A 20,826-nucleotide genomic window follows, 5' to 3' on the forward strand; every position below is an offset into this window, starting at 1 on the left:
TCTAGTGGCATTAGGTTTAGGCTACTTTGTCCAGAAATGTTGTTGCTGGTTTTTGTGGGAAAAACATGGCCGAGAAGGATCTCTCTCAAACCAGGATTACACAGAGTGCTTCCCAAATTGCACCTTTTTAGGGCGAAAAAGGTGCAATTTGGGAAGCACTCTGTGTAATCCTGGTTTGAGAGAGATCCTTCTCGGCCATGTTTTTCCCACAAAAACCAGCAACAACATTTCTGGACAACGTAGCCTAAACCTAATGCCACTAGAAGTAGGTCTGCTGCTTTTCTACCGGCCGTCATTACACCTTGCTTCTGGTACTGAATGAAAACACCACTCTGATATTGTCAGTCAAGCTGCTTATGTGAAGTGACTATTATGATTCTACTAATTAACTAATGCAGTGATTATGATGGTAATGACATCATCGATATAGGCTGCTTAGCCTTTCTTGCAGGTTGACAGTGAAGTGGGGCTGCTGTTAGAGGGGAAAGAATGGGTTGAGTCCCAAATGGCACCTCTTACTTTATAAGGAAATTTGAGACACTGTTTAAGCCTGGGGACTCCTCTGTGTCCTAGTGACAATAGTGACTATGATCCATTATCCAGTATCACAACCACACCTATTAACTCACTCTCACTCTGAGAAAATAAACAGAGAGCAACTCGATCTAGTATTTAAATGAGCTGAGACGTCCCAAAAAATTGCCCTCCTTCGCTATTACAGGTAACAGCAGCCAGGAAATCTGCTTAAACACTATCCGGGCATTTTCCCATTGTGTGATATGTTGTGTGAGAGAGGAGGCTATAACAGAGAGTCTATAAGTCTACAGGGAATGATGTAGACAGTCATCTAATTGTTCTATATTACACACAGTGCCTTCAGAAAGTATTCATACCCCATTGACTTATTCCACATTTTGTTGTGTTACAGCCTGAACTCAAAATTGATTAAATATATGTATTTTTCTAATCAAATCTACACACAATACCCCTGTGTCAATGTTAGATTCACATGTTAGATTCAATTTTTGGAAGCGATTACAGCTGTAATTATGTAAGAGCTTTACACACCTAGATTGTACAATATTTGCACATTATTATTTTTTTAAATCCTCAAGCTCTGTGGAAGTTGGTTGTTGATCAACTGCTTTTCAAGTCTTGCCATAGATTTCAAGCCGATTTAAGTAAAAAATGTAACTAGGCCACTCAGGAACATTCATTGTCGTCTTGGTTAGCAACTCCAGTGTATATTTGGCCTTGTGTTTTAGGTTATTGTCCTGCTGAAATGTGAATTTGTCTCCCAGTGTATATGACACACAGGAAAGCCAACTGAACTAGGTTTTCCTCTAGGATTTTGCCTGTAATTAGCTCTATTCCATTTGTTTTTATCCTAAAAAAAACTATCTAATCCTTGCCAATGACAAGCATACCCATAACATGATGCAGCCACCACCATGCTTGAAAATATAAAGACTGGTACTCAGTGATGTGTTGTGTTGGATTTGCCCCAAATATAACGCTTTGTGTTCAGGACTTAAAGTTAATTTCTTTGCCACATTTTTTTGCAGTTTTACTTTAGTGCCTTACTGCAAACTGGATGCATGTTTTGGAATATTTTTATTCTGTACAGGCTTCCTTCTTTTCACTCTGTCATTTAGGTTAGTATTGTAGAGTAACTATAATGTTGTTGATCCATCCTCAATTTTCCCCTATCACAGCCATAAAACTCTATAACTGTTTTAATGTCACTATTGGCCTCATGTTGAAATCCCTGAGCGGTTTCCTTCCTCTCCTGCAACTGAGTTAGAAAGGACGTCTGTATCTTTGTAGTGAATGGGTTTACTGATACACCATCCAAAGTGTAATTAAAAACTTCACCATGCTTAAAGGGATATTCAATGTCTGCTTAAAAAAATACATCTACCAATGGGTGCCCTTCCTTGTGAGGCATTGGAAAACATTATGGGGTATTGTGTGTAGGCCAATGACACGAAATCTCAATTTAATCCATTTCATATTCAGGCCTTCAACACAACAAAATGTGGGAAAAGTGAAGGGGTGCGAATACTTTTAATGATAACTAAACTCATGCATTAGCATCATTCATACGATCTGAGGGAATACTGGATAATCAATAACCATGCATTGCCATCAAGAAAAGACAACATTATCTCTTCATGCATGAGTAATAGCTAAGTAATAACTGATCTCAACAATTAGTCTATTGATTGGTTATTGCCATAGTATATTCATTTATATAGGTCAATGATATGAACTTGCAGAAACATAATCGACTAGACTGGATAGTGTACAGTAGCTACATCAGAGAGAGTGTTGACGATTTTGTGGTGACGTAATTTGGTATATGGGTCCCACGGACAGAGGGGGTGAGCAGCCAGTGATCCACCGGCATCATGGCTTCCACATTGGATATGAAGTGTTTTTAGCACACCCTAGAAGAAAATAGCCATTCATTGTTGAAAATCTGAGCCCGTTCTAGTCTCATATTGGGACTGAGGGTCCGTGCCGCCCTCTTCTCTCCCTCGACCGCCTCTAGAAGGAGGATCTTCAGTGTTTTTATTGTGAGTTTTCATCCATAAATCGTGGAAGATGGCCGACGTACCGGCGGAGTGCACCATCAAAGTGATGTGCCGTTTCAGGCCCTTGAATAGTTCAGAAGTGACCAGAGGGGACAAATACATACCTAAGTTTCAAGGGGAAGACCATGTGGTCGTCGGGGTAAGTTGGTTTGTCATATTTCTTTTGTCTGCAAGCGAGTGTCCTCTGTGACAGTCTGCGCTGCGCCATTGACACGGTGATCGGCTCGGCCAGCAGTGTCACTAGTATGTTAGCGTAGCTAGCTAGCTGGCTAACTGACCTACCTGTCCACCCGCATCAGCTGTGTAGCGTTAAACGTTAGCACTAAGCTAGTTCACCCACACCATCACCGATCGGAAACAGGACACACTATTGATTGCTAGCCAGTCACGTTTGTATCGTTAGCTAGCTGTATTTCTCTACTTTACCGAGTCAACTTTTGTCGTCGCAATGAACTAATCTTGCCGTGTCAGGTAACGTTAGCTACTGTAGCTGGTCAGTCAGCTGTCATCCAACAACAACAATGACAGGCAAGTGCTAGCTAACTTTAGCTAGCTAACTACAGTACCAACAACACGAGCTAACGTTGCGTTCAAAATAAATACTCATCATTTTTCAGTTAACACTCAACACCTGCTGGGAGTTCATCTCTAGCTATCTAGCTAACTTTAGGCCAGCTGAGATGGCAGTGGCATATTATCTGGCCTAAAGTTAGCTACAGCCAGACGCAAAGATGGTGCAGAATAGGACTAGTTAGCTACTGTAACTGTTTCATCAACAAGATCACTGACAAGCCAGCTCCGATGACTGCCGCTGGGCCCAGTTGATTTATTTAGTCAAACCAAGACTGTTGTGCGGTACGTTACAAGACTATAGTAGCCAAGTGCGGTACTGTATGAGGAGCAGAATTTACAATTCAGACACAACACATTTAATTAACTCATAACCACTGTTACATTAGTAGATGTTTGTACGGTCTGTAGCTACAATGTCTGTTCATGTTGTTATAACGGCGGGTAGTGACATACATTTCTTCAAATGAGTGTAGTGCACTTAGGTAGCTACATTAGTTATTATCTCTGAAAATATCTGGTTAATGTTACCACCACTGGCCCATTACTAAGTGGATTCAGGAAATGGCAGTTTGTTTGTTTTCTTTAGTCATCTGTCTGCACTCAAATGTCACTATATTCTCTATGTAGTGCACTACTTTTGACCAGAGCTCTATGGGGTGTATATAGGCAATAGGGTGCCATTTGGGACATACCCTTGACACCAGATAAGGATAATTAAATGGGTGCCACTCTGTTATGACAAAAGAAGGAAATGCCTCCCACACAAAGGGGTGCTTGAAGTTAAAAACAAATAGTTTTATATTTTTCTCTCTAGACATAATCCCTTTCCTTGATCTGTGGGGAAATTGGTTTAAAAGAACTGTCTGTACATGTCATATCATGCCATCTTTTCATATTTGCACTGTAGGCCAGAAGAGAATAAGCACTAGGATGAGGTATGACCACCTTTAGTCAGTGTTCAGACAGAGCCATGGACTTTGATTCCCTTGTCTGGACACACCTCACCAACGCCAACATAATGAAGTCTATAAAGGTTTATATAGTAGGCTACAAATAGCAAGCCGTTGTAGTTCTGTAACTTATTTGCACTGAGTGCATGTCCTTGCACATCTTCATCTTCAACAAAAAGGGGACTTTTACACTCCCGAGTGGCGCGGCGGTCTAAGGCACTGCTTCTCAGTGCAAGAGGCGTCACTACAGACACCCTGGTTCGAAACCAGGCTGTATCACAACCGGCTGTGATTGGGAGTCCCATAGGGCGGCGCACAATTTGCCCAGCATCGTCCGGATTTGGCCAGTGTAGGCCGTCATTGTAAATAACAATTTGTTCTTAACTGACTTGCCTACTAGTTAAATAAAAAATGTAAAAAACAACACAGTAATTTTGTATATTTTAAATGTGGGTAGTACATACCACCACCACTATACACAACACCACCACTATACAATATCACGCTTGTAGGACTAGATTTGACTTTGTACGGGTACCCTCTGTATATAGCCTCACTACTGTTATTTTATTGTTGCTCTTTAATTATTTGTTATTATTCTATTTTCAATTTAAATGTTTTATTTATTTTTGACTATAGTTTATTTTAGTACGTAAATACTTTCTTAACACGTATTATTCTTAATAATGCATTGTTGGTTAAGGGCTTGTAAGTAAGCATTTCACTGTTAGGTCAACATCTGTTGTATTCAGGGCATGTGACAAATGAAATTTGATTTGAAGACTGAATAAAGAATGACATCATCATTCATGGGAAACACAGTATGATGACATCATGGCCATTGGCCACTGAAAGGGATGGTCAGTGGGGATATATAGTATATATTTGGGCCAGGGGTGGATCTGAGCTGGCATAATGGAACCTGGCCCATTTGCCTATATCATTCAGCCACAAAGTTGGAAGACAATAATCTATTATAGCGATAGAAAGTGATGGTTGTCTCCAGTGCTTGTTTTTGTTGAAATTTTCAGGGCTTGTGATGTCATTACTTTCCCAGCGTATTATCAGAGCTTAGACCTCTTTTTCTGTCCAATCAGAGCTTAGGCCTCTCTCTCTGTCCAATCAGAGCTTAGGCCTCTCTCTCTGTCCAATCAGAGCTTAGGCCTCTCTGTCTCTGTCCAATTGCACACACACACACACACACACACACACACACACACACACACACACACACACACACACACACAGCTGGCCCCCTGGGTAATCCCCCTGTCTTTCTCCTGGCAACCAGCTGTTCCACCAATCAGAGAGAGTTCTGTTGGGTGCGGCTGTGTGCTTCCTCTGGGTTGGTGGGACTGTCTAGTGATTATTATTATTATAATGCCTGTTTGTTTCACGGATGCACCTATCCAGGGTGACTGACTCTAACTCACTTAGCTCATATTTTGTATCTATTTGAAACAATCCACTGTATAAATATAAATCCTCAACGGCAACATCTGTCCACTCACTAGGCTTGGGACAAGTACCACACAGACAGTTATCTCTGCTCTGATGTTCTTGGCACAGTGCAAACCAGGGGAGCTGAGATGGTGGGACAGATGATGCTTACACCTGGAACCTTGAACAGACTGTATGTTTTTACTTCTCTCAGTCCTGATAGGCAGTCCTGAACCTTAACCAGTCAACTATTCAGAACCAGGATGTAGCCTCGACAATCTCAGTCAGCTTGGTACAGCACTGGAGATGGAAGAAACTAAACTAACAGTCTTCCCTCCAGTCTCCGATTAGACAGAGAGAGAGAGAGAGAGAGAGAGAGTAGTTGACTAGATCTAGAATAGAAAATGCAGGGGTGAATTATTCATGCTTCTATTACTGCCCTGACTGTCAGTCCTGCTGCTGGTGCTGCTCACATAGAGAGAGCGATCACGTCAGCCTCCCAGGGTAGGATGCTGTCACATGATTCCACCATCTCCATACAGCTATACACGCACACACACACACACACACACACACACACTCACACACACACCGTGAGAGTGTGCTACTTTTAGATTCAGCAGTGGAAACTAACAAAAGATAGGTGGAGGAGAGAGGACTGAGGGAGGGAGGGAGGGAGGGAAGGGGAGGGAAGAGGAGTGAGGGAGGGAGGGAGGGAAGAGGAGGGAGGGGAGGGAAGAGGAGTGAGGGAGGGAGGGAGGGAGGGAGGGAAGAGGAGTGAGGGGAGGGAAGAGGAGTGAGGGAGGGAGGGAAGAGGAGGGAAGAGGAGGGAGGGAGGGAGGGAGGGAGGGAAGAGGAGTGAGGGGAGGGAAGAGGAGAGGGAGGGAGGGAGGGAAGAGGAGTGAGGGGAGGGAAGAGGAGTGAGGGAGGGAGGAGGGAGGGGAGGGGGAGGGAAGAGGAGTGGGAGGGAGGGAAGAGGAGTGAGGGGAGGGAAGAGGAGTGAGGGAGGGAGGGAGGGAAGGAGGGAGGGAGGGAGCGAAGGAGAGAGGACTGAGGGAGGGAGGGAGGGAAGAGGAGTGAGGGGAAGAGGAGTGAGGAGAGAGGACTGAGGGGGAGGGAGGGAGGAGGGGAGGGAAGAGGAGTGAGGGGAGGGGAGAGGAGTGAGGGGAGAGAGGGAGGGAGGGAGGGAGGGAGGGAGAGGGAGGGAGGGAGGGAGGGAGGGAGGGGGGAGGAAAGAGGAGGGAAGGAAGAGGAGTGAGGGAGGGAAGGAGGGGAGGGAAGAGGAGTGGGGAGGGAAGGAGGGGAGGGAAGAGGAGGGAGTGAGGGAGGAAAGAGGAGTGAGGGAGGAAGAGGAGTGAAAAAGAGATGAGAGAGAAAGGCTTCCACTATCAAATCACATTTTATTGGTCACATACACATGGTTAGCATATGTGAATGCAAGTGTAGCGAAATGCTTGTGTTTCTAGTTCCGACAGTTCCGAAATGCATTGTGCTGACCGCACTACCCTCTGGAGTGCCTTGCGGTTGAGGGCGGTGCTGGTGCTTCAGCCTCCACCCACACTATCTGTGTGGGTGGACCATTTCAGTTTGTCCATGATGTGTACGCAGAGGAACTTAAAACTTTCCACCTTCTCCACTACTGTCCCGTCGATGTGGATAGGGGGGTGCTCCCTCTGCTGTTTCCTGAAGTCCACAATCATCTCCTTTGTTTTGTTTTGTTGACGTTGAGCGAGCGGTTATTTTCCTGACACCACACTCCGAGGGCTCTCACCTCCTCCCTGTAGGTTGTCTCGTTGCTGTTGGTAATCAAGCCTACCACTGTAGTGTCGTCTGAAAACTTTATGATTGAGTTGGAGGCGTGCATGGCCACGCAGTCATTGGTGAACAGAGAGTACAAGAGAGGGCTGAGAACGCACCCTTGTGGGACCCAGTGTTGAGGATCAGCGAAGTGGAGACGTTGTTTCCTACCTTCACCACCTGGGGACGGCCCGTCAGAAAGTCCAGGACCAAATTGCACTGGGCGGGGTTGAGACCAGGGCCTCCAGCTTGATGATGAGTTTGGAGGGTATTATGGAGTTGAATGCTGAGCTGTAGTCAATGAACAGCATTCTTACATAGGTATTCCTTTTGTCTAGATGGGTTAAGGCAGTGTGCAGTGTGATTGCGTCGTCTGTGGACCTATTGGGGCGGTAAGCAAATTGCAGTGGGTCTAGGGTATCAGGTAGGGTGGAGGTGATATGATCCTTGGCTAGTCTCTCAAAGCACTTCAGGATGACAGAAGTGAGTGCTACGGGGCGATAGTAATTTAGTTCAGTTACCTTAGCTTTCTTGGGAACAGGAACAATGGTGGCCATCTTGAAGCATGTGGGGACAGCAGACTGGGATATGGATTGATTGAATATGTCCGTAAACACACCAGCCAGCTGGTCTGCGCATGCTCTGAGGATGTGGCTAGGGTTGCCGTCTGGGCCGGCAGCCTTGCGAGGGTTAACACGTTTAAATGTTTTACTCACGTCGGCTGCAGTGAAGGACAGTCTGCAGTCTTTGGTAGCAGGCCGTGTCGGTGGCAAAGTATTGTCCTCAAAGCAGGCAAAGAAGTTGTTTAATTTGTCTGGGTGCGAGACGTCGATGTCCGCGACGGGGCTGGTATTCTTTTTGTAATCCGTGATTGTCTGTAGACCCTGCCACATAGGTCTCGTGTTTGAGCCGTTGAACTGCGACTCTACTTTGTCTCTATACTGATGCTTTGCTTGTTTGATTGCCTTGTGTATGGAATAGCTACACTGTTTGTATTCAGTCATGAGTCCAGTTGCCTTGCCATGATTAAATGCTTTGGTTCGCGCTTTCAGTTTTGCGTGAATGCTTCCATCAATCCACGGTTTCTGGTAAGGGAAGCTTTTAATGGCCACAGTGGGTACAACATCTCCAATGCACTTCCTAATTAACTCACTCACCGAGTCAGCGTACACATCGATGTTATTGTCTGAGGGTACCCGGAACATATCCCAGTCCGTGTGATCGAAGCAATCTTGAAGCGTGGAATCCGATTGGTCAGACCAGCGTTGGATAGACCTAAGAACGGGCGCGTCCTGTTTTAGTTTCTGCCTATAGGAGGGGAGCAACAAGATGGAGTCATGGTCAGATTTGCCGAAGGGAGGGCAGGGCTTGTATGCGTTGCGGAAGTTAGAGTAGCAGTCGTCCAATGTTTTGCTCAAGCGGGTACAGCAATCAATGTGCTGGTAGAAATTAGGCAGCCTTGTTCTCAAATGAGCTTTGTTTAAATCCCCAGCTACAAAAAATGCAGCCTCAGGATATATGGTTTCCAGTTTACATAGAGTCCATACATTTACGACTTACAAATTGGTGCATTCACCTTATGACATCCAGTGGAACAGTAGTGCATCTAAATCTTTTAAGGGGGGGGGGGGGTTGAGAGGGATTACTTTATCCTATCCTAGGTATTCCTTAAAGAGGTGGGGTTTCAGGTGTCTCCGGAAGGTGGTGATTGACTCCGCTGTCCTGGCGTCGTGAGGGAGTTTGTTCCACCATTGGGGGGCCAGAGCAGCGAACAGTTTTGACTGGGCTGAGCGGGAACTGTACTTCCTCAGTGGTAGGGAGGCGAGCAGGCCAGAGGTGGATAAACGCAGTGCCCTTGTTTGGGTGTAGGGCCTGATCAGAGCCTGGAGGTACTGAGGTGCCGTTCCCCTCACAGCTCCGTAGGCAAGCACCATGTCTTGTAGCGGATGCGAGCTTCAACTGGAAGCCAGTGGAGAGAGCGGAGGAGCGGGGTGACGTGAGAGAACTTGGGAAGGTTGAACACCAGACGGGCTGCGGCGTTCTGGATGAGTTGTAGGGGTTTAATGGCACAGGCAGGGAGCCCAGCCAACAGCGAGTTGCAGTAATCCAGACGGGAGATGACGAGTGCCTGGATTAGGACCTGCGCCACTTCCTGTGTGAGGCAGGGTCGTACTCTGCGGATGTTGTAGAGCATGAACCTACAGGAACGGGCCACCGCCTTGATGTTAGTTGAGAACGACAGGGTGTTGTCCAGGATCACGCCAAGGTTCTTAGCGCTCTGGGAGGAGGACACAATGGAGTTGTCAACCGTGATGGCGAGATCATGGAACGGGCAGTCCTTCCCCGGGAGGAAGAGCAGCTCCGTCTTGCCGAGGTTCAGCTTGAGGTGGTGATCCGTCATCCACACTGATATGTCTGCCAGACATGCAGAGATGCGATTCGCCACCTGGTCATCAGAAGGGGGAAAGGAGAAGATTAATTGTGTGTCGTCTGCATAGCAATGATAGGAGAGACCATGTGAGGTTATGACAGAGCCAAGTGACTTGGTGTATAGCGAGAATAGGAGAGGGCCTAGAACAGAGCCCTGGGGACACCAGTGGTGAGAGCACGTGGTGTGGAGACGGATTCTCGCCACGCCACCTGGTAGGAGCGACCTGTCAGGTAGGACGCAATCCAAGCGTGGGCCGCGCCGGGAGATGCCCAACTCGGAGAGGGTGGAGAGGAGGATCTGATGGTTCACAGTATCGAAGGCAGCCGATAGGTCTAGAAGGATGAGAGCAGAGGAGAGAGAGTTAGCTTTAGCAGTGCGGAGCGCCTCCGTGATACAGAGAAGAGCAGTCTCAGTTGAATGACTAGTCTTGAAACCTGACTGATTTGGATCAAGAAGGTCATTCTGAGAGAGATAGCGGGAGAGCTGGCCAAGGACGGCACGTTCAAGAGTTTTGGAGAGAAAAGAAAGAAGGGATACTGGTCTGTAGTTGTTGACATCGGAGGGATCGAGTGTAGGTTTTTTCAGAAGGGGTGCAACTCTCGCTCTCTTGAAGACGGAAGGGACGTAGCCAGCGGTCAGGGATGAGTTGATGAGCGAGGTGAGGTAAGGGAGAAGGTCTCCGGAAATGGTCTGGAGAAGAGAGGAGGGGATAGGGTCAAGCGGGCAGGTTGTTGGGCGGCCGGCCGTCACAAGACGCGAGATTTCATCTGGAGAGAGAGGGGAGAAAGAGGTCAGAGCACAGGGTAGGGCAGTGTGAGCAGAACCAGCGGTGTCGTTTGACTTAGCAAACGAGGATCGGATGTCGTCGACCTTCTTTTCAAAATGGTTGACGAAGTCATCTGCAGAGAGGGAGGAGGGGGAGGGGAGGAGGATTCAGGAGGGAGGAGAAGGTTGCAAAGAGCTTCCTAGGGTTAGAGGCAGATGCTTGGAATTTAGAGTGGTAGAAAGTGGCTTTAGCAGCAGAGAGAGAAGAGGAAAATGTAGAGAGGAGGGAGTGAAAGGATGTCAGGTCCGCAGGGAGGCGAGTTTTCCTCCATTTCCGCTCGGCTGCCCGGAGCCCTGTTCTGTGAGCTCGCAATGAGTCGTCGAGCCACGGAGCGGGAGGGGAGGATCGAGCCGGCCTGGAGGATAGGGGACATAGAGAGTCAAAGGATGCAGAAAGGGAGGAGAGGAGGGTTGAGGAGGCAGAATCAGGAGATAGGTTGGAGAAGGTTTGAGCAGAGGGAAGAGATGATAGGATGGAAGAGGAGAGAGTAGCGGGGGAGAGAGAGCGAAGGTTGGGACGGCGCGATACCATCCGAGTAGGGGCAGTGTGGGAAGTGTTGGATGAGAGCGAGAGGGAAAAGGATACAAGGTAGTGGTCGGAGACTTGGAGGGGAGTTGCAATGAGGTTAGTGGAAGAACAGCATCTAGTAAAGATGAGGTCGAGCGTATTTCCTGCCTTGTGAGTAGGGGGGAAGGGGAGAGGGTGAGGTCAAAAGAGGAGAGGAGTGGAAAGAAGGAGGCAGAGAGGAATGAGTCAAAGGTAGACGGGGGGAGGTTAAAGTCGCCCAGAACTGTGAGAGGTGAGCCGTCCTCAGGAAAGGAGCTTATCAAGGCATCAAGCTCATTGATGAACTCTCCGAGGGAACCTGGAGGGCGATAAATGATAAGGATGTTAAGCTTGAAAGGGCTGGTAACTGTGACAGCATGGAATTCAAAGGAGGCGATAGACAGATGGGTAAGGGGAGAAAGAGAGAATGACCACTTGGGAGAGATGAGGATCCCGGTGCCACCACCCCGCTGACCAGAAGCTCGGGGTGTGCGAGAACACGTGGGCAGACGAAGAGAGAGCAGTAGGAGTAGCAGTGTTGTCTGTGGTGATCCATGTTTCCGTCAGTGCCAAGAAGTCGAGGGACTGGAGGGAGGCATAGGCTGAGATGAACTCTGCCTTGTTGGCCGCAGATCGGCAGTTCCAGAGGCTACCGGAGACCTGGAACTCCACGTGGGTCGTGCGCGCTGGGACCACCAGATTAGGGTGGCCGCGGCCACGCGGTGTGGAGCGTTTGTATGGTCTGTGCAGAGAGGAGAGAACAGGGATAGACAGACACATAGTTGACAGGCTACACAAGAGGCTACGCTAATGCAAAGGAGATTGGAATGACAAGTGGACTACACGTCTCGAGTGTTCAGAAAGTTAAGCTTACGTAGCAAGAATCTTATTGACTAAAATGATTAAAATGATACAGTACTGCTGAAGTAGGCTAGCTGGCAGAGGCTGCGTTGTTGACTATGTAGGCTAGCTGGCAGTGTCTGCGTTGTTGACACTACACTAATCAAGTCGTTCCGTTGAGTGTAATAGTTTCTACTGTGCTACTGTGCTGCTATTCGGGGCTAGCTGGCTAGTTAACAGTGTTGATTACGTTACGTTGCGTTAAAAGAACGACAATAGCTGGCTAGCTAACCTAGGAAATCGCTCAAGACTACACAATTATCTTTGATACAAAGACGGCTATGTAGCTAGCTATGTAGCTAGCTACGATCAAACAAATCAAGCCATTGTACTGTAATGAAATGAAATGAAAAATGTGATACTACCTGTGGAGCGAAGCGAGTGTGGAAGTTCTGTTCGGTAGACGTTGGCTAGCTGTTGGCTAGCTAGCAGTGTCTCCTACGTTAAGGACGACAAATAGCTGGCTAGCTAACCTCGGTAAATTAAGATAATCACACTCAGGGCCGTCGAGGTATCTGCTTGGGGGGATATATACGGCTGTGACTATAATCTAAGAAAATTCTCTTAATGCAGTCGGCATGCTTGTAAGGAATTCTAGGTCAGGTGAACAAAGGGATTTGAGTTCCGGTATGTTGTTATGATTACACCACGACTCGTTAATCATAAGGCATAGACCCCCGCCCTTCTTCTTACCAGAGAGATGTTTGTTTCTGTCGGCGCGACGCATGGAGAAACCTGGTGGCAGTACTGACTGACAACGTATCCTGAGTGAGCCATGTTTCCATGAAACAGAGAATGTTACAGAGAATGTCTCTGGAAGGCGACTCGTGCCCTAATTTCGTCCACTTTGTTGTCTAGAGATTGGACATTGGCAATTAATATGCTAGAAAGCGGTAGACGGTGTGCTCGCCTTCTGAGTCTGACCAGTAGGCCGCTCCGTCTGCTTCTCCTGCAGCGGCCTTGTTGTTTTGGGTCGACCTCTGAGATTAGATCCCATGTCCAGGGTGGAGGTCCAAACAAAGGTTCCGCTTCGGGAAAGACGTATTCCTGGTCGTAATGTTGGTAACTTGACGTCGCTTTTATATCCAATAGTTTTTCGCGGCTGTATGTAATAAGACTTAATAACACTTGAGATTTTCTGGGCTAAAAATGTAAGAAATAATACATTAAAAAAACAAATTTACTGCATAGTTTCCTAAGGACTAGAAGAGAGGCGACCACCTCGCAGCACTATGATTTAAACTGGGTATATACTTTCCAGACAGTTATTACCATTCTATTGCCTAGTAAATACAGAGTCTATAGGGGGGGGGGGGAATCCAGTTGGCTAAAGCACTTCCACCCCCTGGGGCTGTTTATTCTGCACTCTGGGTGATCTTGTATTTATCACTGGCCTGTTCAATAGACGTGTTTGTACATTCGAGACAAATCAGATTTTCCCAAGGCAGACCAAGAAGCCAGTAGTAGTGTCTGTGAAAGACATCACTTATAAATACTAGAACAATGGTTTCACTGTGTCATCTCCACTGAGTAATAATGACTCTTTCAGGCTGCAGTGTAGTGGAGGTAAAGGAGCACTGCCTTCCAGACTCATGAGAACTTTTAACTTGGGCTGTACTACTGATAGTGAGGACAGGGCCAGCCTAATGTTGTCAGTACTGCAGCCTAATGTTGTCAGTACTGCAGTGTAAGTCTGGCGAGGTTGTGTTGTGGCTGGCTGTGCCCCATCTTGTGACTGATCAGTGGGTCAGGTCAGGTGATGTCCTGTACGGATAACTCTGTGGTTCTGAGTAGTGAGCAGTGTTATAGCTGCTGTCCTGAATAGAGAGGTTCCTCGGAGCACAAACCCACATTTGCCTTTCGCTGTTCTACTGTGCTGCATTGATGTACAGTACCAGTCAAAAAGTTTGGGACACCTACTCATTCAAGGGTTTTTCTTTATTTTTAATATTTTCTACATTGTAGAATAATAGTGAAGGCATCAAAACTATGAAATAACAAATATGGAATCATGTAGTAACTAGAGGTCGACCGATTATGATTTTTCGATGCCGATACCGACCAAAAAAAGCAGATACCGATTAATTGGCCGATTTTTACATATACAGTTGAAATCGGAAGTTTACATACACCTTAGCCAAATACAGTTAAACACAGTTTTTTTTCTTCCAATTCCTGACATTTAATCCTAGTAAAAATATCCACATACTTTTCCTGCCTCATGATGTCATCTATTTTGTGAAGTACACCAGTCCCTCCTGCAGCAAAGCACCCCCACAACATGATGCTGCCACCCCCGTGGTGTTCTTCAGCTTGCAAGCCTCCCCCTTTTTCCTCCAAATATAACGATGGTCATTATGGCCAAACAGTTCTATTTTTGTTTCATCAGACCAGAGGACATTTCTCCAAAAAGTACGATTTTTGTCCCCATGTGCAGCTGCAAACCGTAGTCTGGCTTTTTTAATGGCGGTTTTGGAGCAGTGGCTTCTTCCTTGCTGAGCGGCCTTTCAGGTTATGTCAATATGGGACTCTTAAACTGTGGATATGGATACTTTTGTACCTGTTTCCTCCAGCATCTTCACAAGGTCCTTTGCTGTTGTTCTGGGATTGATTTGCACTTTTCGCACCAAAGTACGTTCCTCTCTAGGAGACAGTGCATGTCTCCTTCCTGAGCGGTATGACGGCTGTGTGGTCTCATGGTGTTTATACTTGTGTACTATTGTTTGTACAGATGAACATGGTACCTTCAGGCATTTGGACATTTTTCCCAAGGATGAACCAGACTTGTGGAGGTCTGCAAAAAAAAATTCTAAGGTCTTGGCTGATTTCTTTTGATTTCCCATGATGTCAAGCAGAGGCACTGAGTTTGAAGGTAGGCCTTGAAATACATCCACAGGTACACCTCCAATTGACTCAAATGATGTCAATTAGCCTATCAGAAGCTTCTAAAGCATGACATCATTTTCTGGAATTTCCAAAGCTGTTTAAATGCAGTCAACTTAGTGTATGTAAACCTCTGACCCACTGGAATTGTGATACAATTGTTGGAAAAATGACTTGTGTCATGCACAGTAGATGTCCTAACCCACTTGCCAAAACTATATTTTGTTAACAAGACATTTGTGAAGTGGTTGAAAAACAAGTTTTATTGACTGTGTATGTAAACTTCTGACTTCAACTGTATTTGTAATAATGACAATTACAACAATACTGAATGAACAATGAACCCTTTTATTTTGACTTAATGCATAAATAAAATGTATTTAGTCTCAAATAAATACTGAAACATGTTCGATTTTGTTTAAATAATGCAAAAACACAGTTAATATTGCTTGCTAACATGTATTTATTTTAAGTAAATATGCAGGTAAAAAAAAAATATATATATATACTTCTGTGTATTGTTTTTAAGGAAGGCATTGATGTTTATGGTTAGGTACATTTGTGCAACGAATGTGCTTTTTTTGCAAATGCACTTTAGTTAAATCATCACCCGTTTGGCATAGTTGAATTAGGCAGTGATCTGATGATAAATTACCAGTCACCGAATTGATTATGTAGTTAACTAGTGATTATGTGAAGATTGATCATGTTTTTAATTAAGATATGTTTAATGCTAGCTTGCAACTTACCTTGGCTCATTGCTGCCACAAGGTCCTTTTGACGCTGCACTCGCGTAACAGGTGGTCAGCCTGCCACGCAGTTTCCTCATGGATTGCAATGTAATGTTAATTGGCATCCAAAAAGGACGATTATCGATTGTTATGAAAACTCTAAATCGGCCATGCCGATTAATCGGTCGACCTCTAGTAGTAACTGAAAAATTGTTAAACAAATCAAAATATATTTTAGATTCTTCAAGGTAGCCACCCTTTGCCTTGATGACAACTTTGCACACTCTTGGCATTCTCTCAACCAGCTTCACCTGGAATGCTTTTCCAACAGTTTTGAAGGAGTTACCACATATGCTGAGCACTTCTTGGCTACTTTTCCTTCACTGTACGGTCCAACTCATCCAAACCATCCCAATTGGGTTGAGGTCGGGTGATTGTGGAGGCCAGGTCATCTGATGCAGCACTACATCACTCTCCTTTTTGTTTAAATATCCCTTACACAGCCTACTTATTCATATACAGTGGGGCAAAAAAGTATTTAGTCAGCCACCAATTGTGCAAGTTCTCCCACTTAAAAAGATGAGAGAGGCCTGTAAATCTTCATCATAGGTACACTTCAACTATGACAGACAAAATGAGAAAAAAAAATCTAGAAAATCACATTGTAGGATTTTTAATGAATTTATTTGCAAATTATGGTGGAAAATAAGTATGGCTGGCATGGAGGGTCACCGGGGGTTTATTAGTGTGTGTATGTGCAGCTGATCACAGTGATGTTTTAACACTAATATGGTGTCCCATGAGGCTCAGTTGGTTTGGTATGGCACTTGCAACTTCTCTGAATATTATTATTATTATTTAACCTTTATTTAAATAGGCAAGTCAGTTAAGAACACTCTTATTTACAATGACGGCCAAACCCGGATGACGCTGGGCCAATTGTACCTTTTAGATAGCTCATCTGCAGGGTATAGCCCCTTACTGTGGGACACTTTATGCTGAGTCTTATGATGGAATAGGAAGTGTTTAAATTGAATGTCAGACAGACAGTTGTGAAACTTATTCTCTAATTTCTTTTTCTCTCTCTGTCTCTGTCTCTCTGTCTCTGTCTCTCTTTGTCTCTCTGTCTCTCTGTCTGTCTCTGTCTCACTGTCTCTCTGTCTCTCTGTCTCTGTCTTTGTCTCACTGTCTCTCTCTGTCTCGCAGAGCAAACCGTTCCAGTTTGACAGAGTGTTCCAGCCTAATACGACACAGGAGCAAGTATACAACGCCTGCGCCCAGAAGATCGTCAAAGGTGAGCTCTGCTCAGACATTGTTTATGAACACTCTGCTCTACTGTAGATGTTTGTTAACCCCTAAGGTCGATGTCCACGCCCCCGTGGAAATCTAATTAGCATAGTACAAAAATCCCCATTTAAAATCTGTCAGTTTAAGCAGGAGATATGTTTTTTTTTTTGCATTGCGTCTCAATCCACCACATCCACCATGTCTCACTTCCACATCTTCGGTGAAAGCTGACAGAGCTCGAGCGGTGTTTGTCAGACCATGAGACATCCCCCAAAAAACGGTTCTCTCACAAAATCGTCTGTAACGCTGAACAGTTTAGCTTACAAACTATTATGAGATATGAGACTCTCACAAACACGACGATGTTCTCCGTTTTACTGTACGACACTCACAAGCGTCTTGGGACTCGTCTGAAGTCGGTCTGCCAACTTCTGTCTGTAGCATCCCAACATTTTGGGCTACACAGTAATAATACACTGATATACATCTGTGCAAAGGTGGGACTATCACGAACACGTCCATGTCGGCTGTGTTGCTCTAGGACACCCACGGGCCTCACAAGACTCATCTGGGTCCCTCGGTACCAGTTGAAAAAATGCATGAAAGTATACTGTATATGGAGACTGTTTACTGCCCAATGTATTGGGTTAAATACATGTAAATAGAACCCGCAGAGTTCCTCTGTCCAGTGTCTGTGTTCTTTTGCCCGTCTTAATCTCTTATTTTTAATGGCCAGTCTGAGATATGGCTTTTTCTTTGCAACTCTGCCTGTAAGGCCAGCATCCCGGAGTCGCCTCTTCACTGTTGATGTTGAGACTGGTGTTTTGCAGGTACTGTTTAATGAAGCTGCCAGTTGAGGACTTGTGAGGCGTCTGTTTCTCAAACTAGACACTCTAATGTACTTGTCCTCTTGCACAGTTGTGCACCGGGGCCTCCCACTCCTCTTTCTATTCTGGTTAGAGCCAGTTTGCGCTGTTCTGTGAAAGGAGTAGCACACAGCGTTGTACGAGATCTTCAGTTTCTTGGCAATTTCTCACATGGAATAGCCTTTATTTCTCAGAACAAGAATAGACTGGCGGGTTTCAGAAGAAAGGTATTTGTTTCTGGCCATTTTGAGCCTGTAATCGAACCCACAAATGCTGATGCTCCAGATACTCAACTAGTCTAAAGAAGGCCAGTTGTATTGCTTCTTAAATCAGAACAACAGTTTTCAGCTGTGCTAACATAATTGAATGATCAACTTGGATTAGCTAACAACGTGCCATTGGAACACAGGAGTGATGGTTGCTGATAATGGGCCTCTGTACGCCTAATGTAGATATTCCATTAAAAATCTGCCGTTTCCAGCTACAAATTGCTTTTCTTTAAAAAACAGGAACATTTCTAAGTGACACCAAACTTTTGAACTGTAGTGAATGTGTGTGTGTATTTCTTTGTGTGTGTGTGTGTGTGTGTGTATTTCATTGTGTGTGTGTATTTCATTGTGTGTGTGTTTTTGTGTGTCTGTGGATTTCTTTGTGTGTGTGTGTGTGTGGATTTCTTTGTGTGTGTGTGGATTTCTTTGTGTGTGTGTGTGTGTGGATTTCTTTGTGTGTGTGTGTGTGTGTATTTCTTTGTGTGTGTGTGTGTGTGTGTGTTTCGGGGGATTTGGGTACATTTCCATCTTGGATTAACATTGATTCCTCTTCTTCTTCCAGATGTTCTGGAGGGGTACAACGGGACAATATTTGCATATGGACAGACGTCATCCGGCAAAACACACACGATGGAGGGTAACCTTCATGACACAGATGGGATGGGGATCATCCCCAGGATAGTGCAGGACATCTTTAACTACATCTACTCTATGGACGAGAACCTGGAGTTCCACATCAAGGTAGCTAACTGGCTAGAGCTCTACTACATCAGAACATCGAGTTCTACATCAAGGTAGCTACTGGCTAGAGCTCTACTAGACAGAACATAGAGTTCTACATCAAGGTAGCTACTGTCTAGAGCTCTACTAGACAGAACATAGAGTTCTACATCAAGGTAGCTACTGGCTAGAGCTCTACTAGACAGAACATAGAGTTCTACATCAAGGTAGCTATTGGCTAGAGCTCTACTACATCAGAACATAGAGTTCTACATCAAGGTAGCTACTGGCTAGAGCTCTACTACATCAGAACATAGAGTTCTACATCAAGGTAGCTACTGGCTAGAGCTCTACTACATCAGAACATAGAGTTCTACATCAAGGTAGCTACTGGCTAGAGCTCTACTAGACAGAACATAGAGTTCTACATCAAGGTAGCTACTGGCTAGAGCTCTACTACATCAGAACATCGAGTTCTACATCAAGGTAGCTACTGGCTAGAGCTCTACTAGACAGAACATAGAGTTCTACATCAAGGTAGCTACTGGCTAGAGCTCTACTACATCAGAACATCGAGTTCTACATCAAGGTAGCTACTGGCTAGAGCTCTACTACATCAGAAAATAGAGTTCTACATCAAGGTAGCTACTGGCTAGAGCTCTACTACATCAGAACATAGAGTTCTACATCAAGGTAGCTACTGGCTAGAGCTCTACTACATCAGAAAATAGAGTTCTACATCAAGGTAGCTACTGGCTAGAGCTCTACTATATCAGAACATAGAGTTCTACATCAAGGTAGCTACTGGCTAGAGCTCTACTACATCAGAAAATAGAGTTCTACATCAAGGTAGCTACTGGCTAGAGCTCTACTATACCAGAACATAGAGTTCTACATCAAGGTAGCTACTGGCTACGGCTCTACTACTTCAGAGTTGAATTGCTTTACAGTAGCTAGTTGAAAGACATTCAGTAGAATCACTTTAGTTGACAGGGTTTTAAAACCTGTTGATTTGTCTCTCTGGATACTTTCTAATGAGACACTCCTCTTATTTTCCAGGTTTCATATTATGAAATTTACTTGGACAAGATTCGGGACCTCTTGGATAGTAAGTCTTAGGCAGAGTGAACACAGCATGTGTCCTAAATGGAAGGCCTATTACCTACGTAGTGCACTACTTTAGACCATAGCCCTATGGGCCCTGGTTAAAACTAGTGCACTACGTAGGGAATAAGGTGCCATTTAGGACACGTCATGTATAGCGTGCCTCTCCTCCTGGCTTGTGGCCATGCTGGTGTGTATAATTGGCTAGTTTACATCGCTGTCTGTTAAAAGGAGCTGATTAATGAAATGTTGCCTGTTGAAACAGGAAAGGGTGGATAGTGGTGTTCAGGACGTCAGCTGGAAATGTTTTTTACTGATATTAGAATGAATAGTCTGTTCCTGTTTGGACTGAAGAGAAAGAAGGTCTGCATTGTGCCTCTGTAGACATGGTGTATTTGTATCGGTTGTTAAGTACGTTTTCCTCACCCAGTTTGAGCATGAGGTTTCTTCACACACACGCAATGATACTTAAATGGCTAGTTCAATCTCCATTTAGACGGGCTTTCTGTTGTGGCTCCAGAACTATCCAGAATAGTCCACAGTAAGAGTGTCTAAGTCATTCCATTGAGGGCCTATTGCCTGCAGGTTTTTGTGTTTTTTCCCTTCAGTTAAGACCTAGACAACCATGTGAGGGGAGTTCCTTACTAATTAGTGACCTTAATTCATCAATCAAGTACAAGGGAGTAGCGAAAACCCGCAGACACTCGGCCCTCCGTGGAATGAGGTTGACATCCCTGGTCTAGAGTCTTGACTATGTTGCATGTTTCCTTCTCTCCAGTGTCAAAGACCAACCTGTCAGTGCATGAAGACAAAAACAGAGTTCCCTATGTCAAGGTGAGTCTTTAGTCCTCACTGAGTTACTCACCCAGTACACTGTCTGAGTTAAGACTGCAGCCACCTAATAAC

At 45.2% G+C, this 20,826-nt stretch overlaps 1 protein-coding gene across 2 annotated transcripts in view; it reads left to right on the forward strand.

Moving 5' to 3' along the window:
- Positions 1-2,379: 2,379 nt before the first annotated feature.
- The window catches only part of LOC115118034 (kinesin-1 heavy chain), a 42,880-nt gene continuing 24,433 nt past the window's right edge, over positions 2,380-20,826 (forward strand). For both annotated transcript variants that reach the window (XM_065013697.1, XM_065013698.1), the window contains exons 1-5: positions 2,380-2,736; positions 16,881-16,968; positions 18,659-18,837; positions 19,876-19,924; positions 20,699-20,754. In XM_065013697.1, the coding sequence (XP_064869769.1) occupies positions 2,608-2,736; positions 16,881-16,968; positions 18,659-18,837; positions 19,876-19,924; positions 20,699-20,754 (501 nt within the window). In that variant the 5' untranslated portion in view covers positions 2,380-2,607. The remainder of the gene's footprint in view (positions 2,737-16,880; positions 16,969-18,658; positions 18,838-19,875; positions 19,925-20,698; positions 20,755-20,826) is intronic.

Source organism: Oncorhynchus nerka, linkage group LG9b, assembly GCF_034236695.1.
Source record: "Oncorhynchus nerka isolate Pitt River linkage group LG9b, Oner_Uvic_2.0, whole genome shotgun sequence".
NCBI lineage: Eukaryota > Metazoa > Chordata > Actinopteri > Salmoniformes > Salmonidae > Oncorhynchus > Oncorhynchus nerka.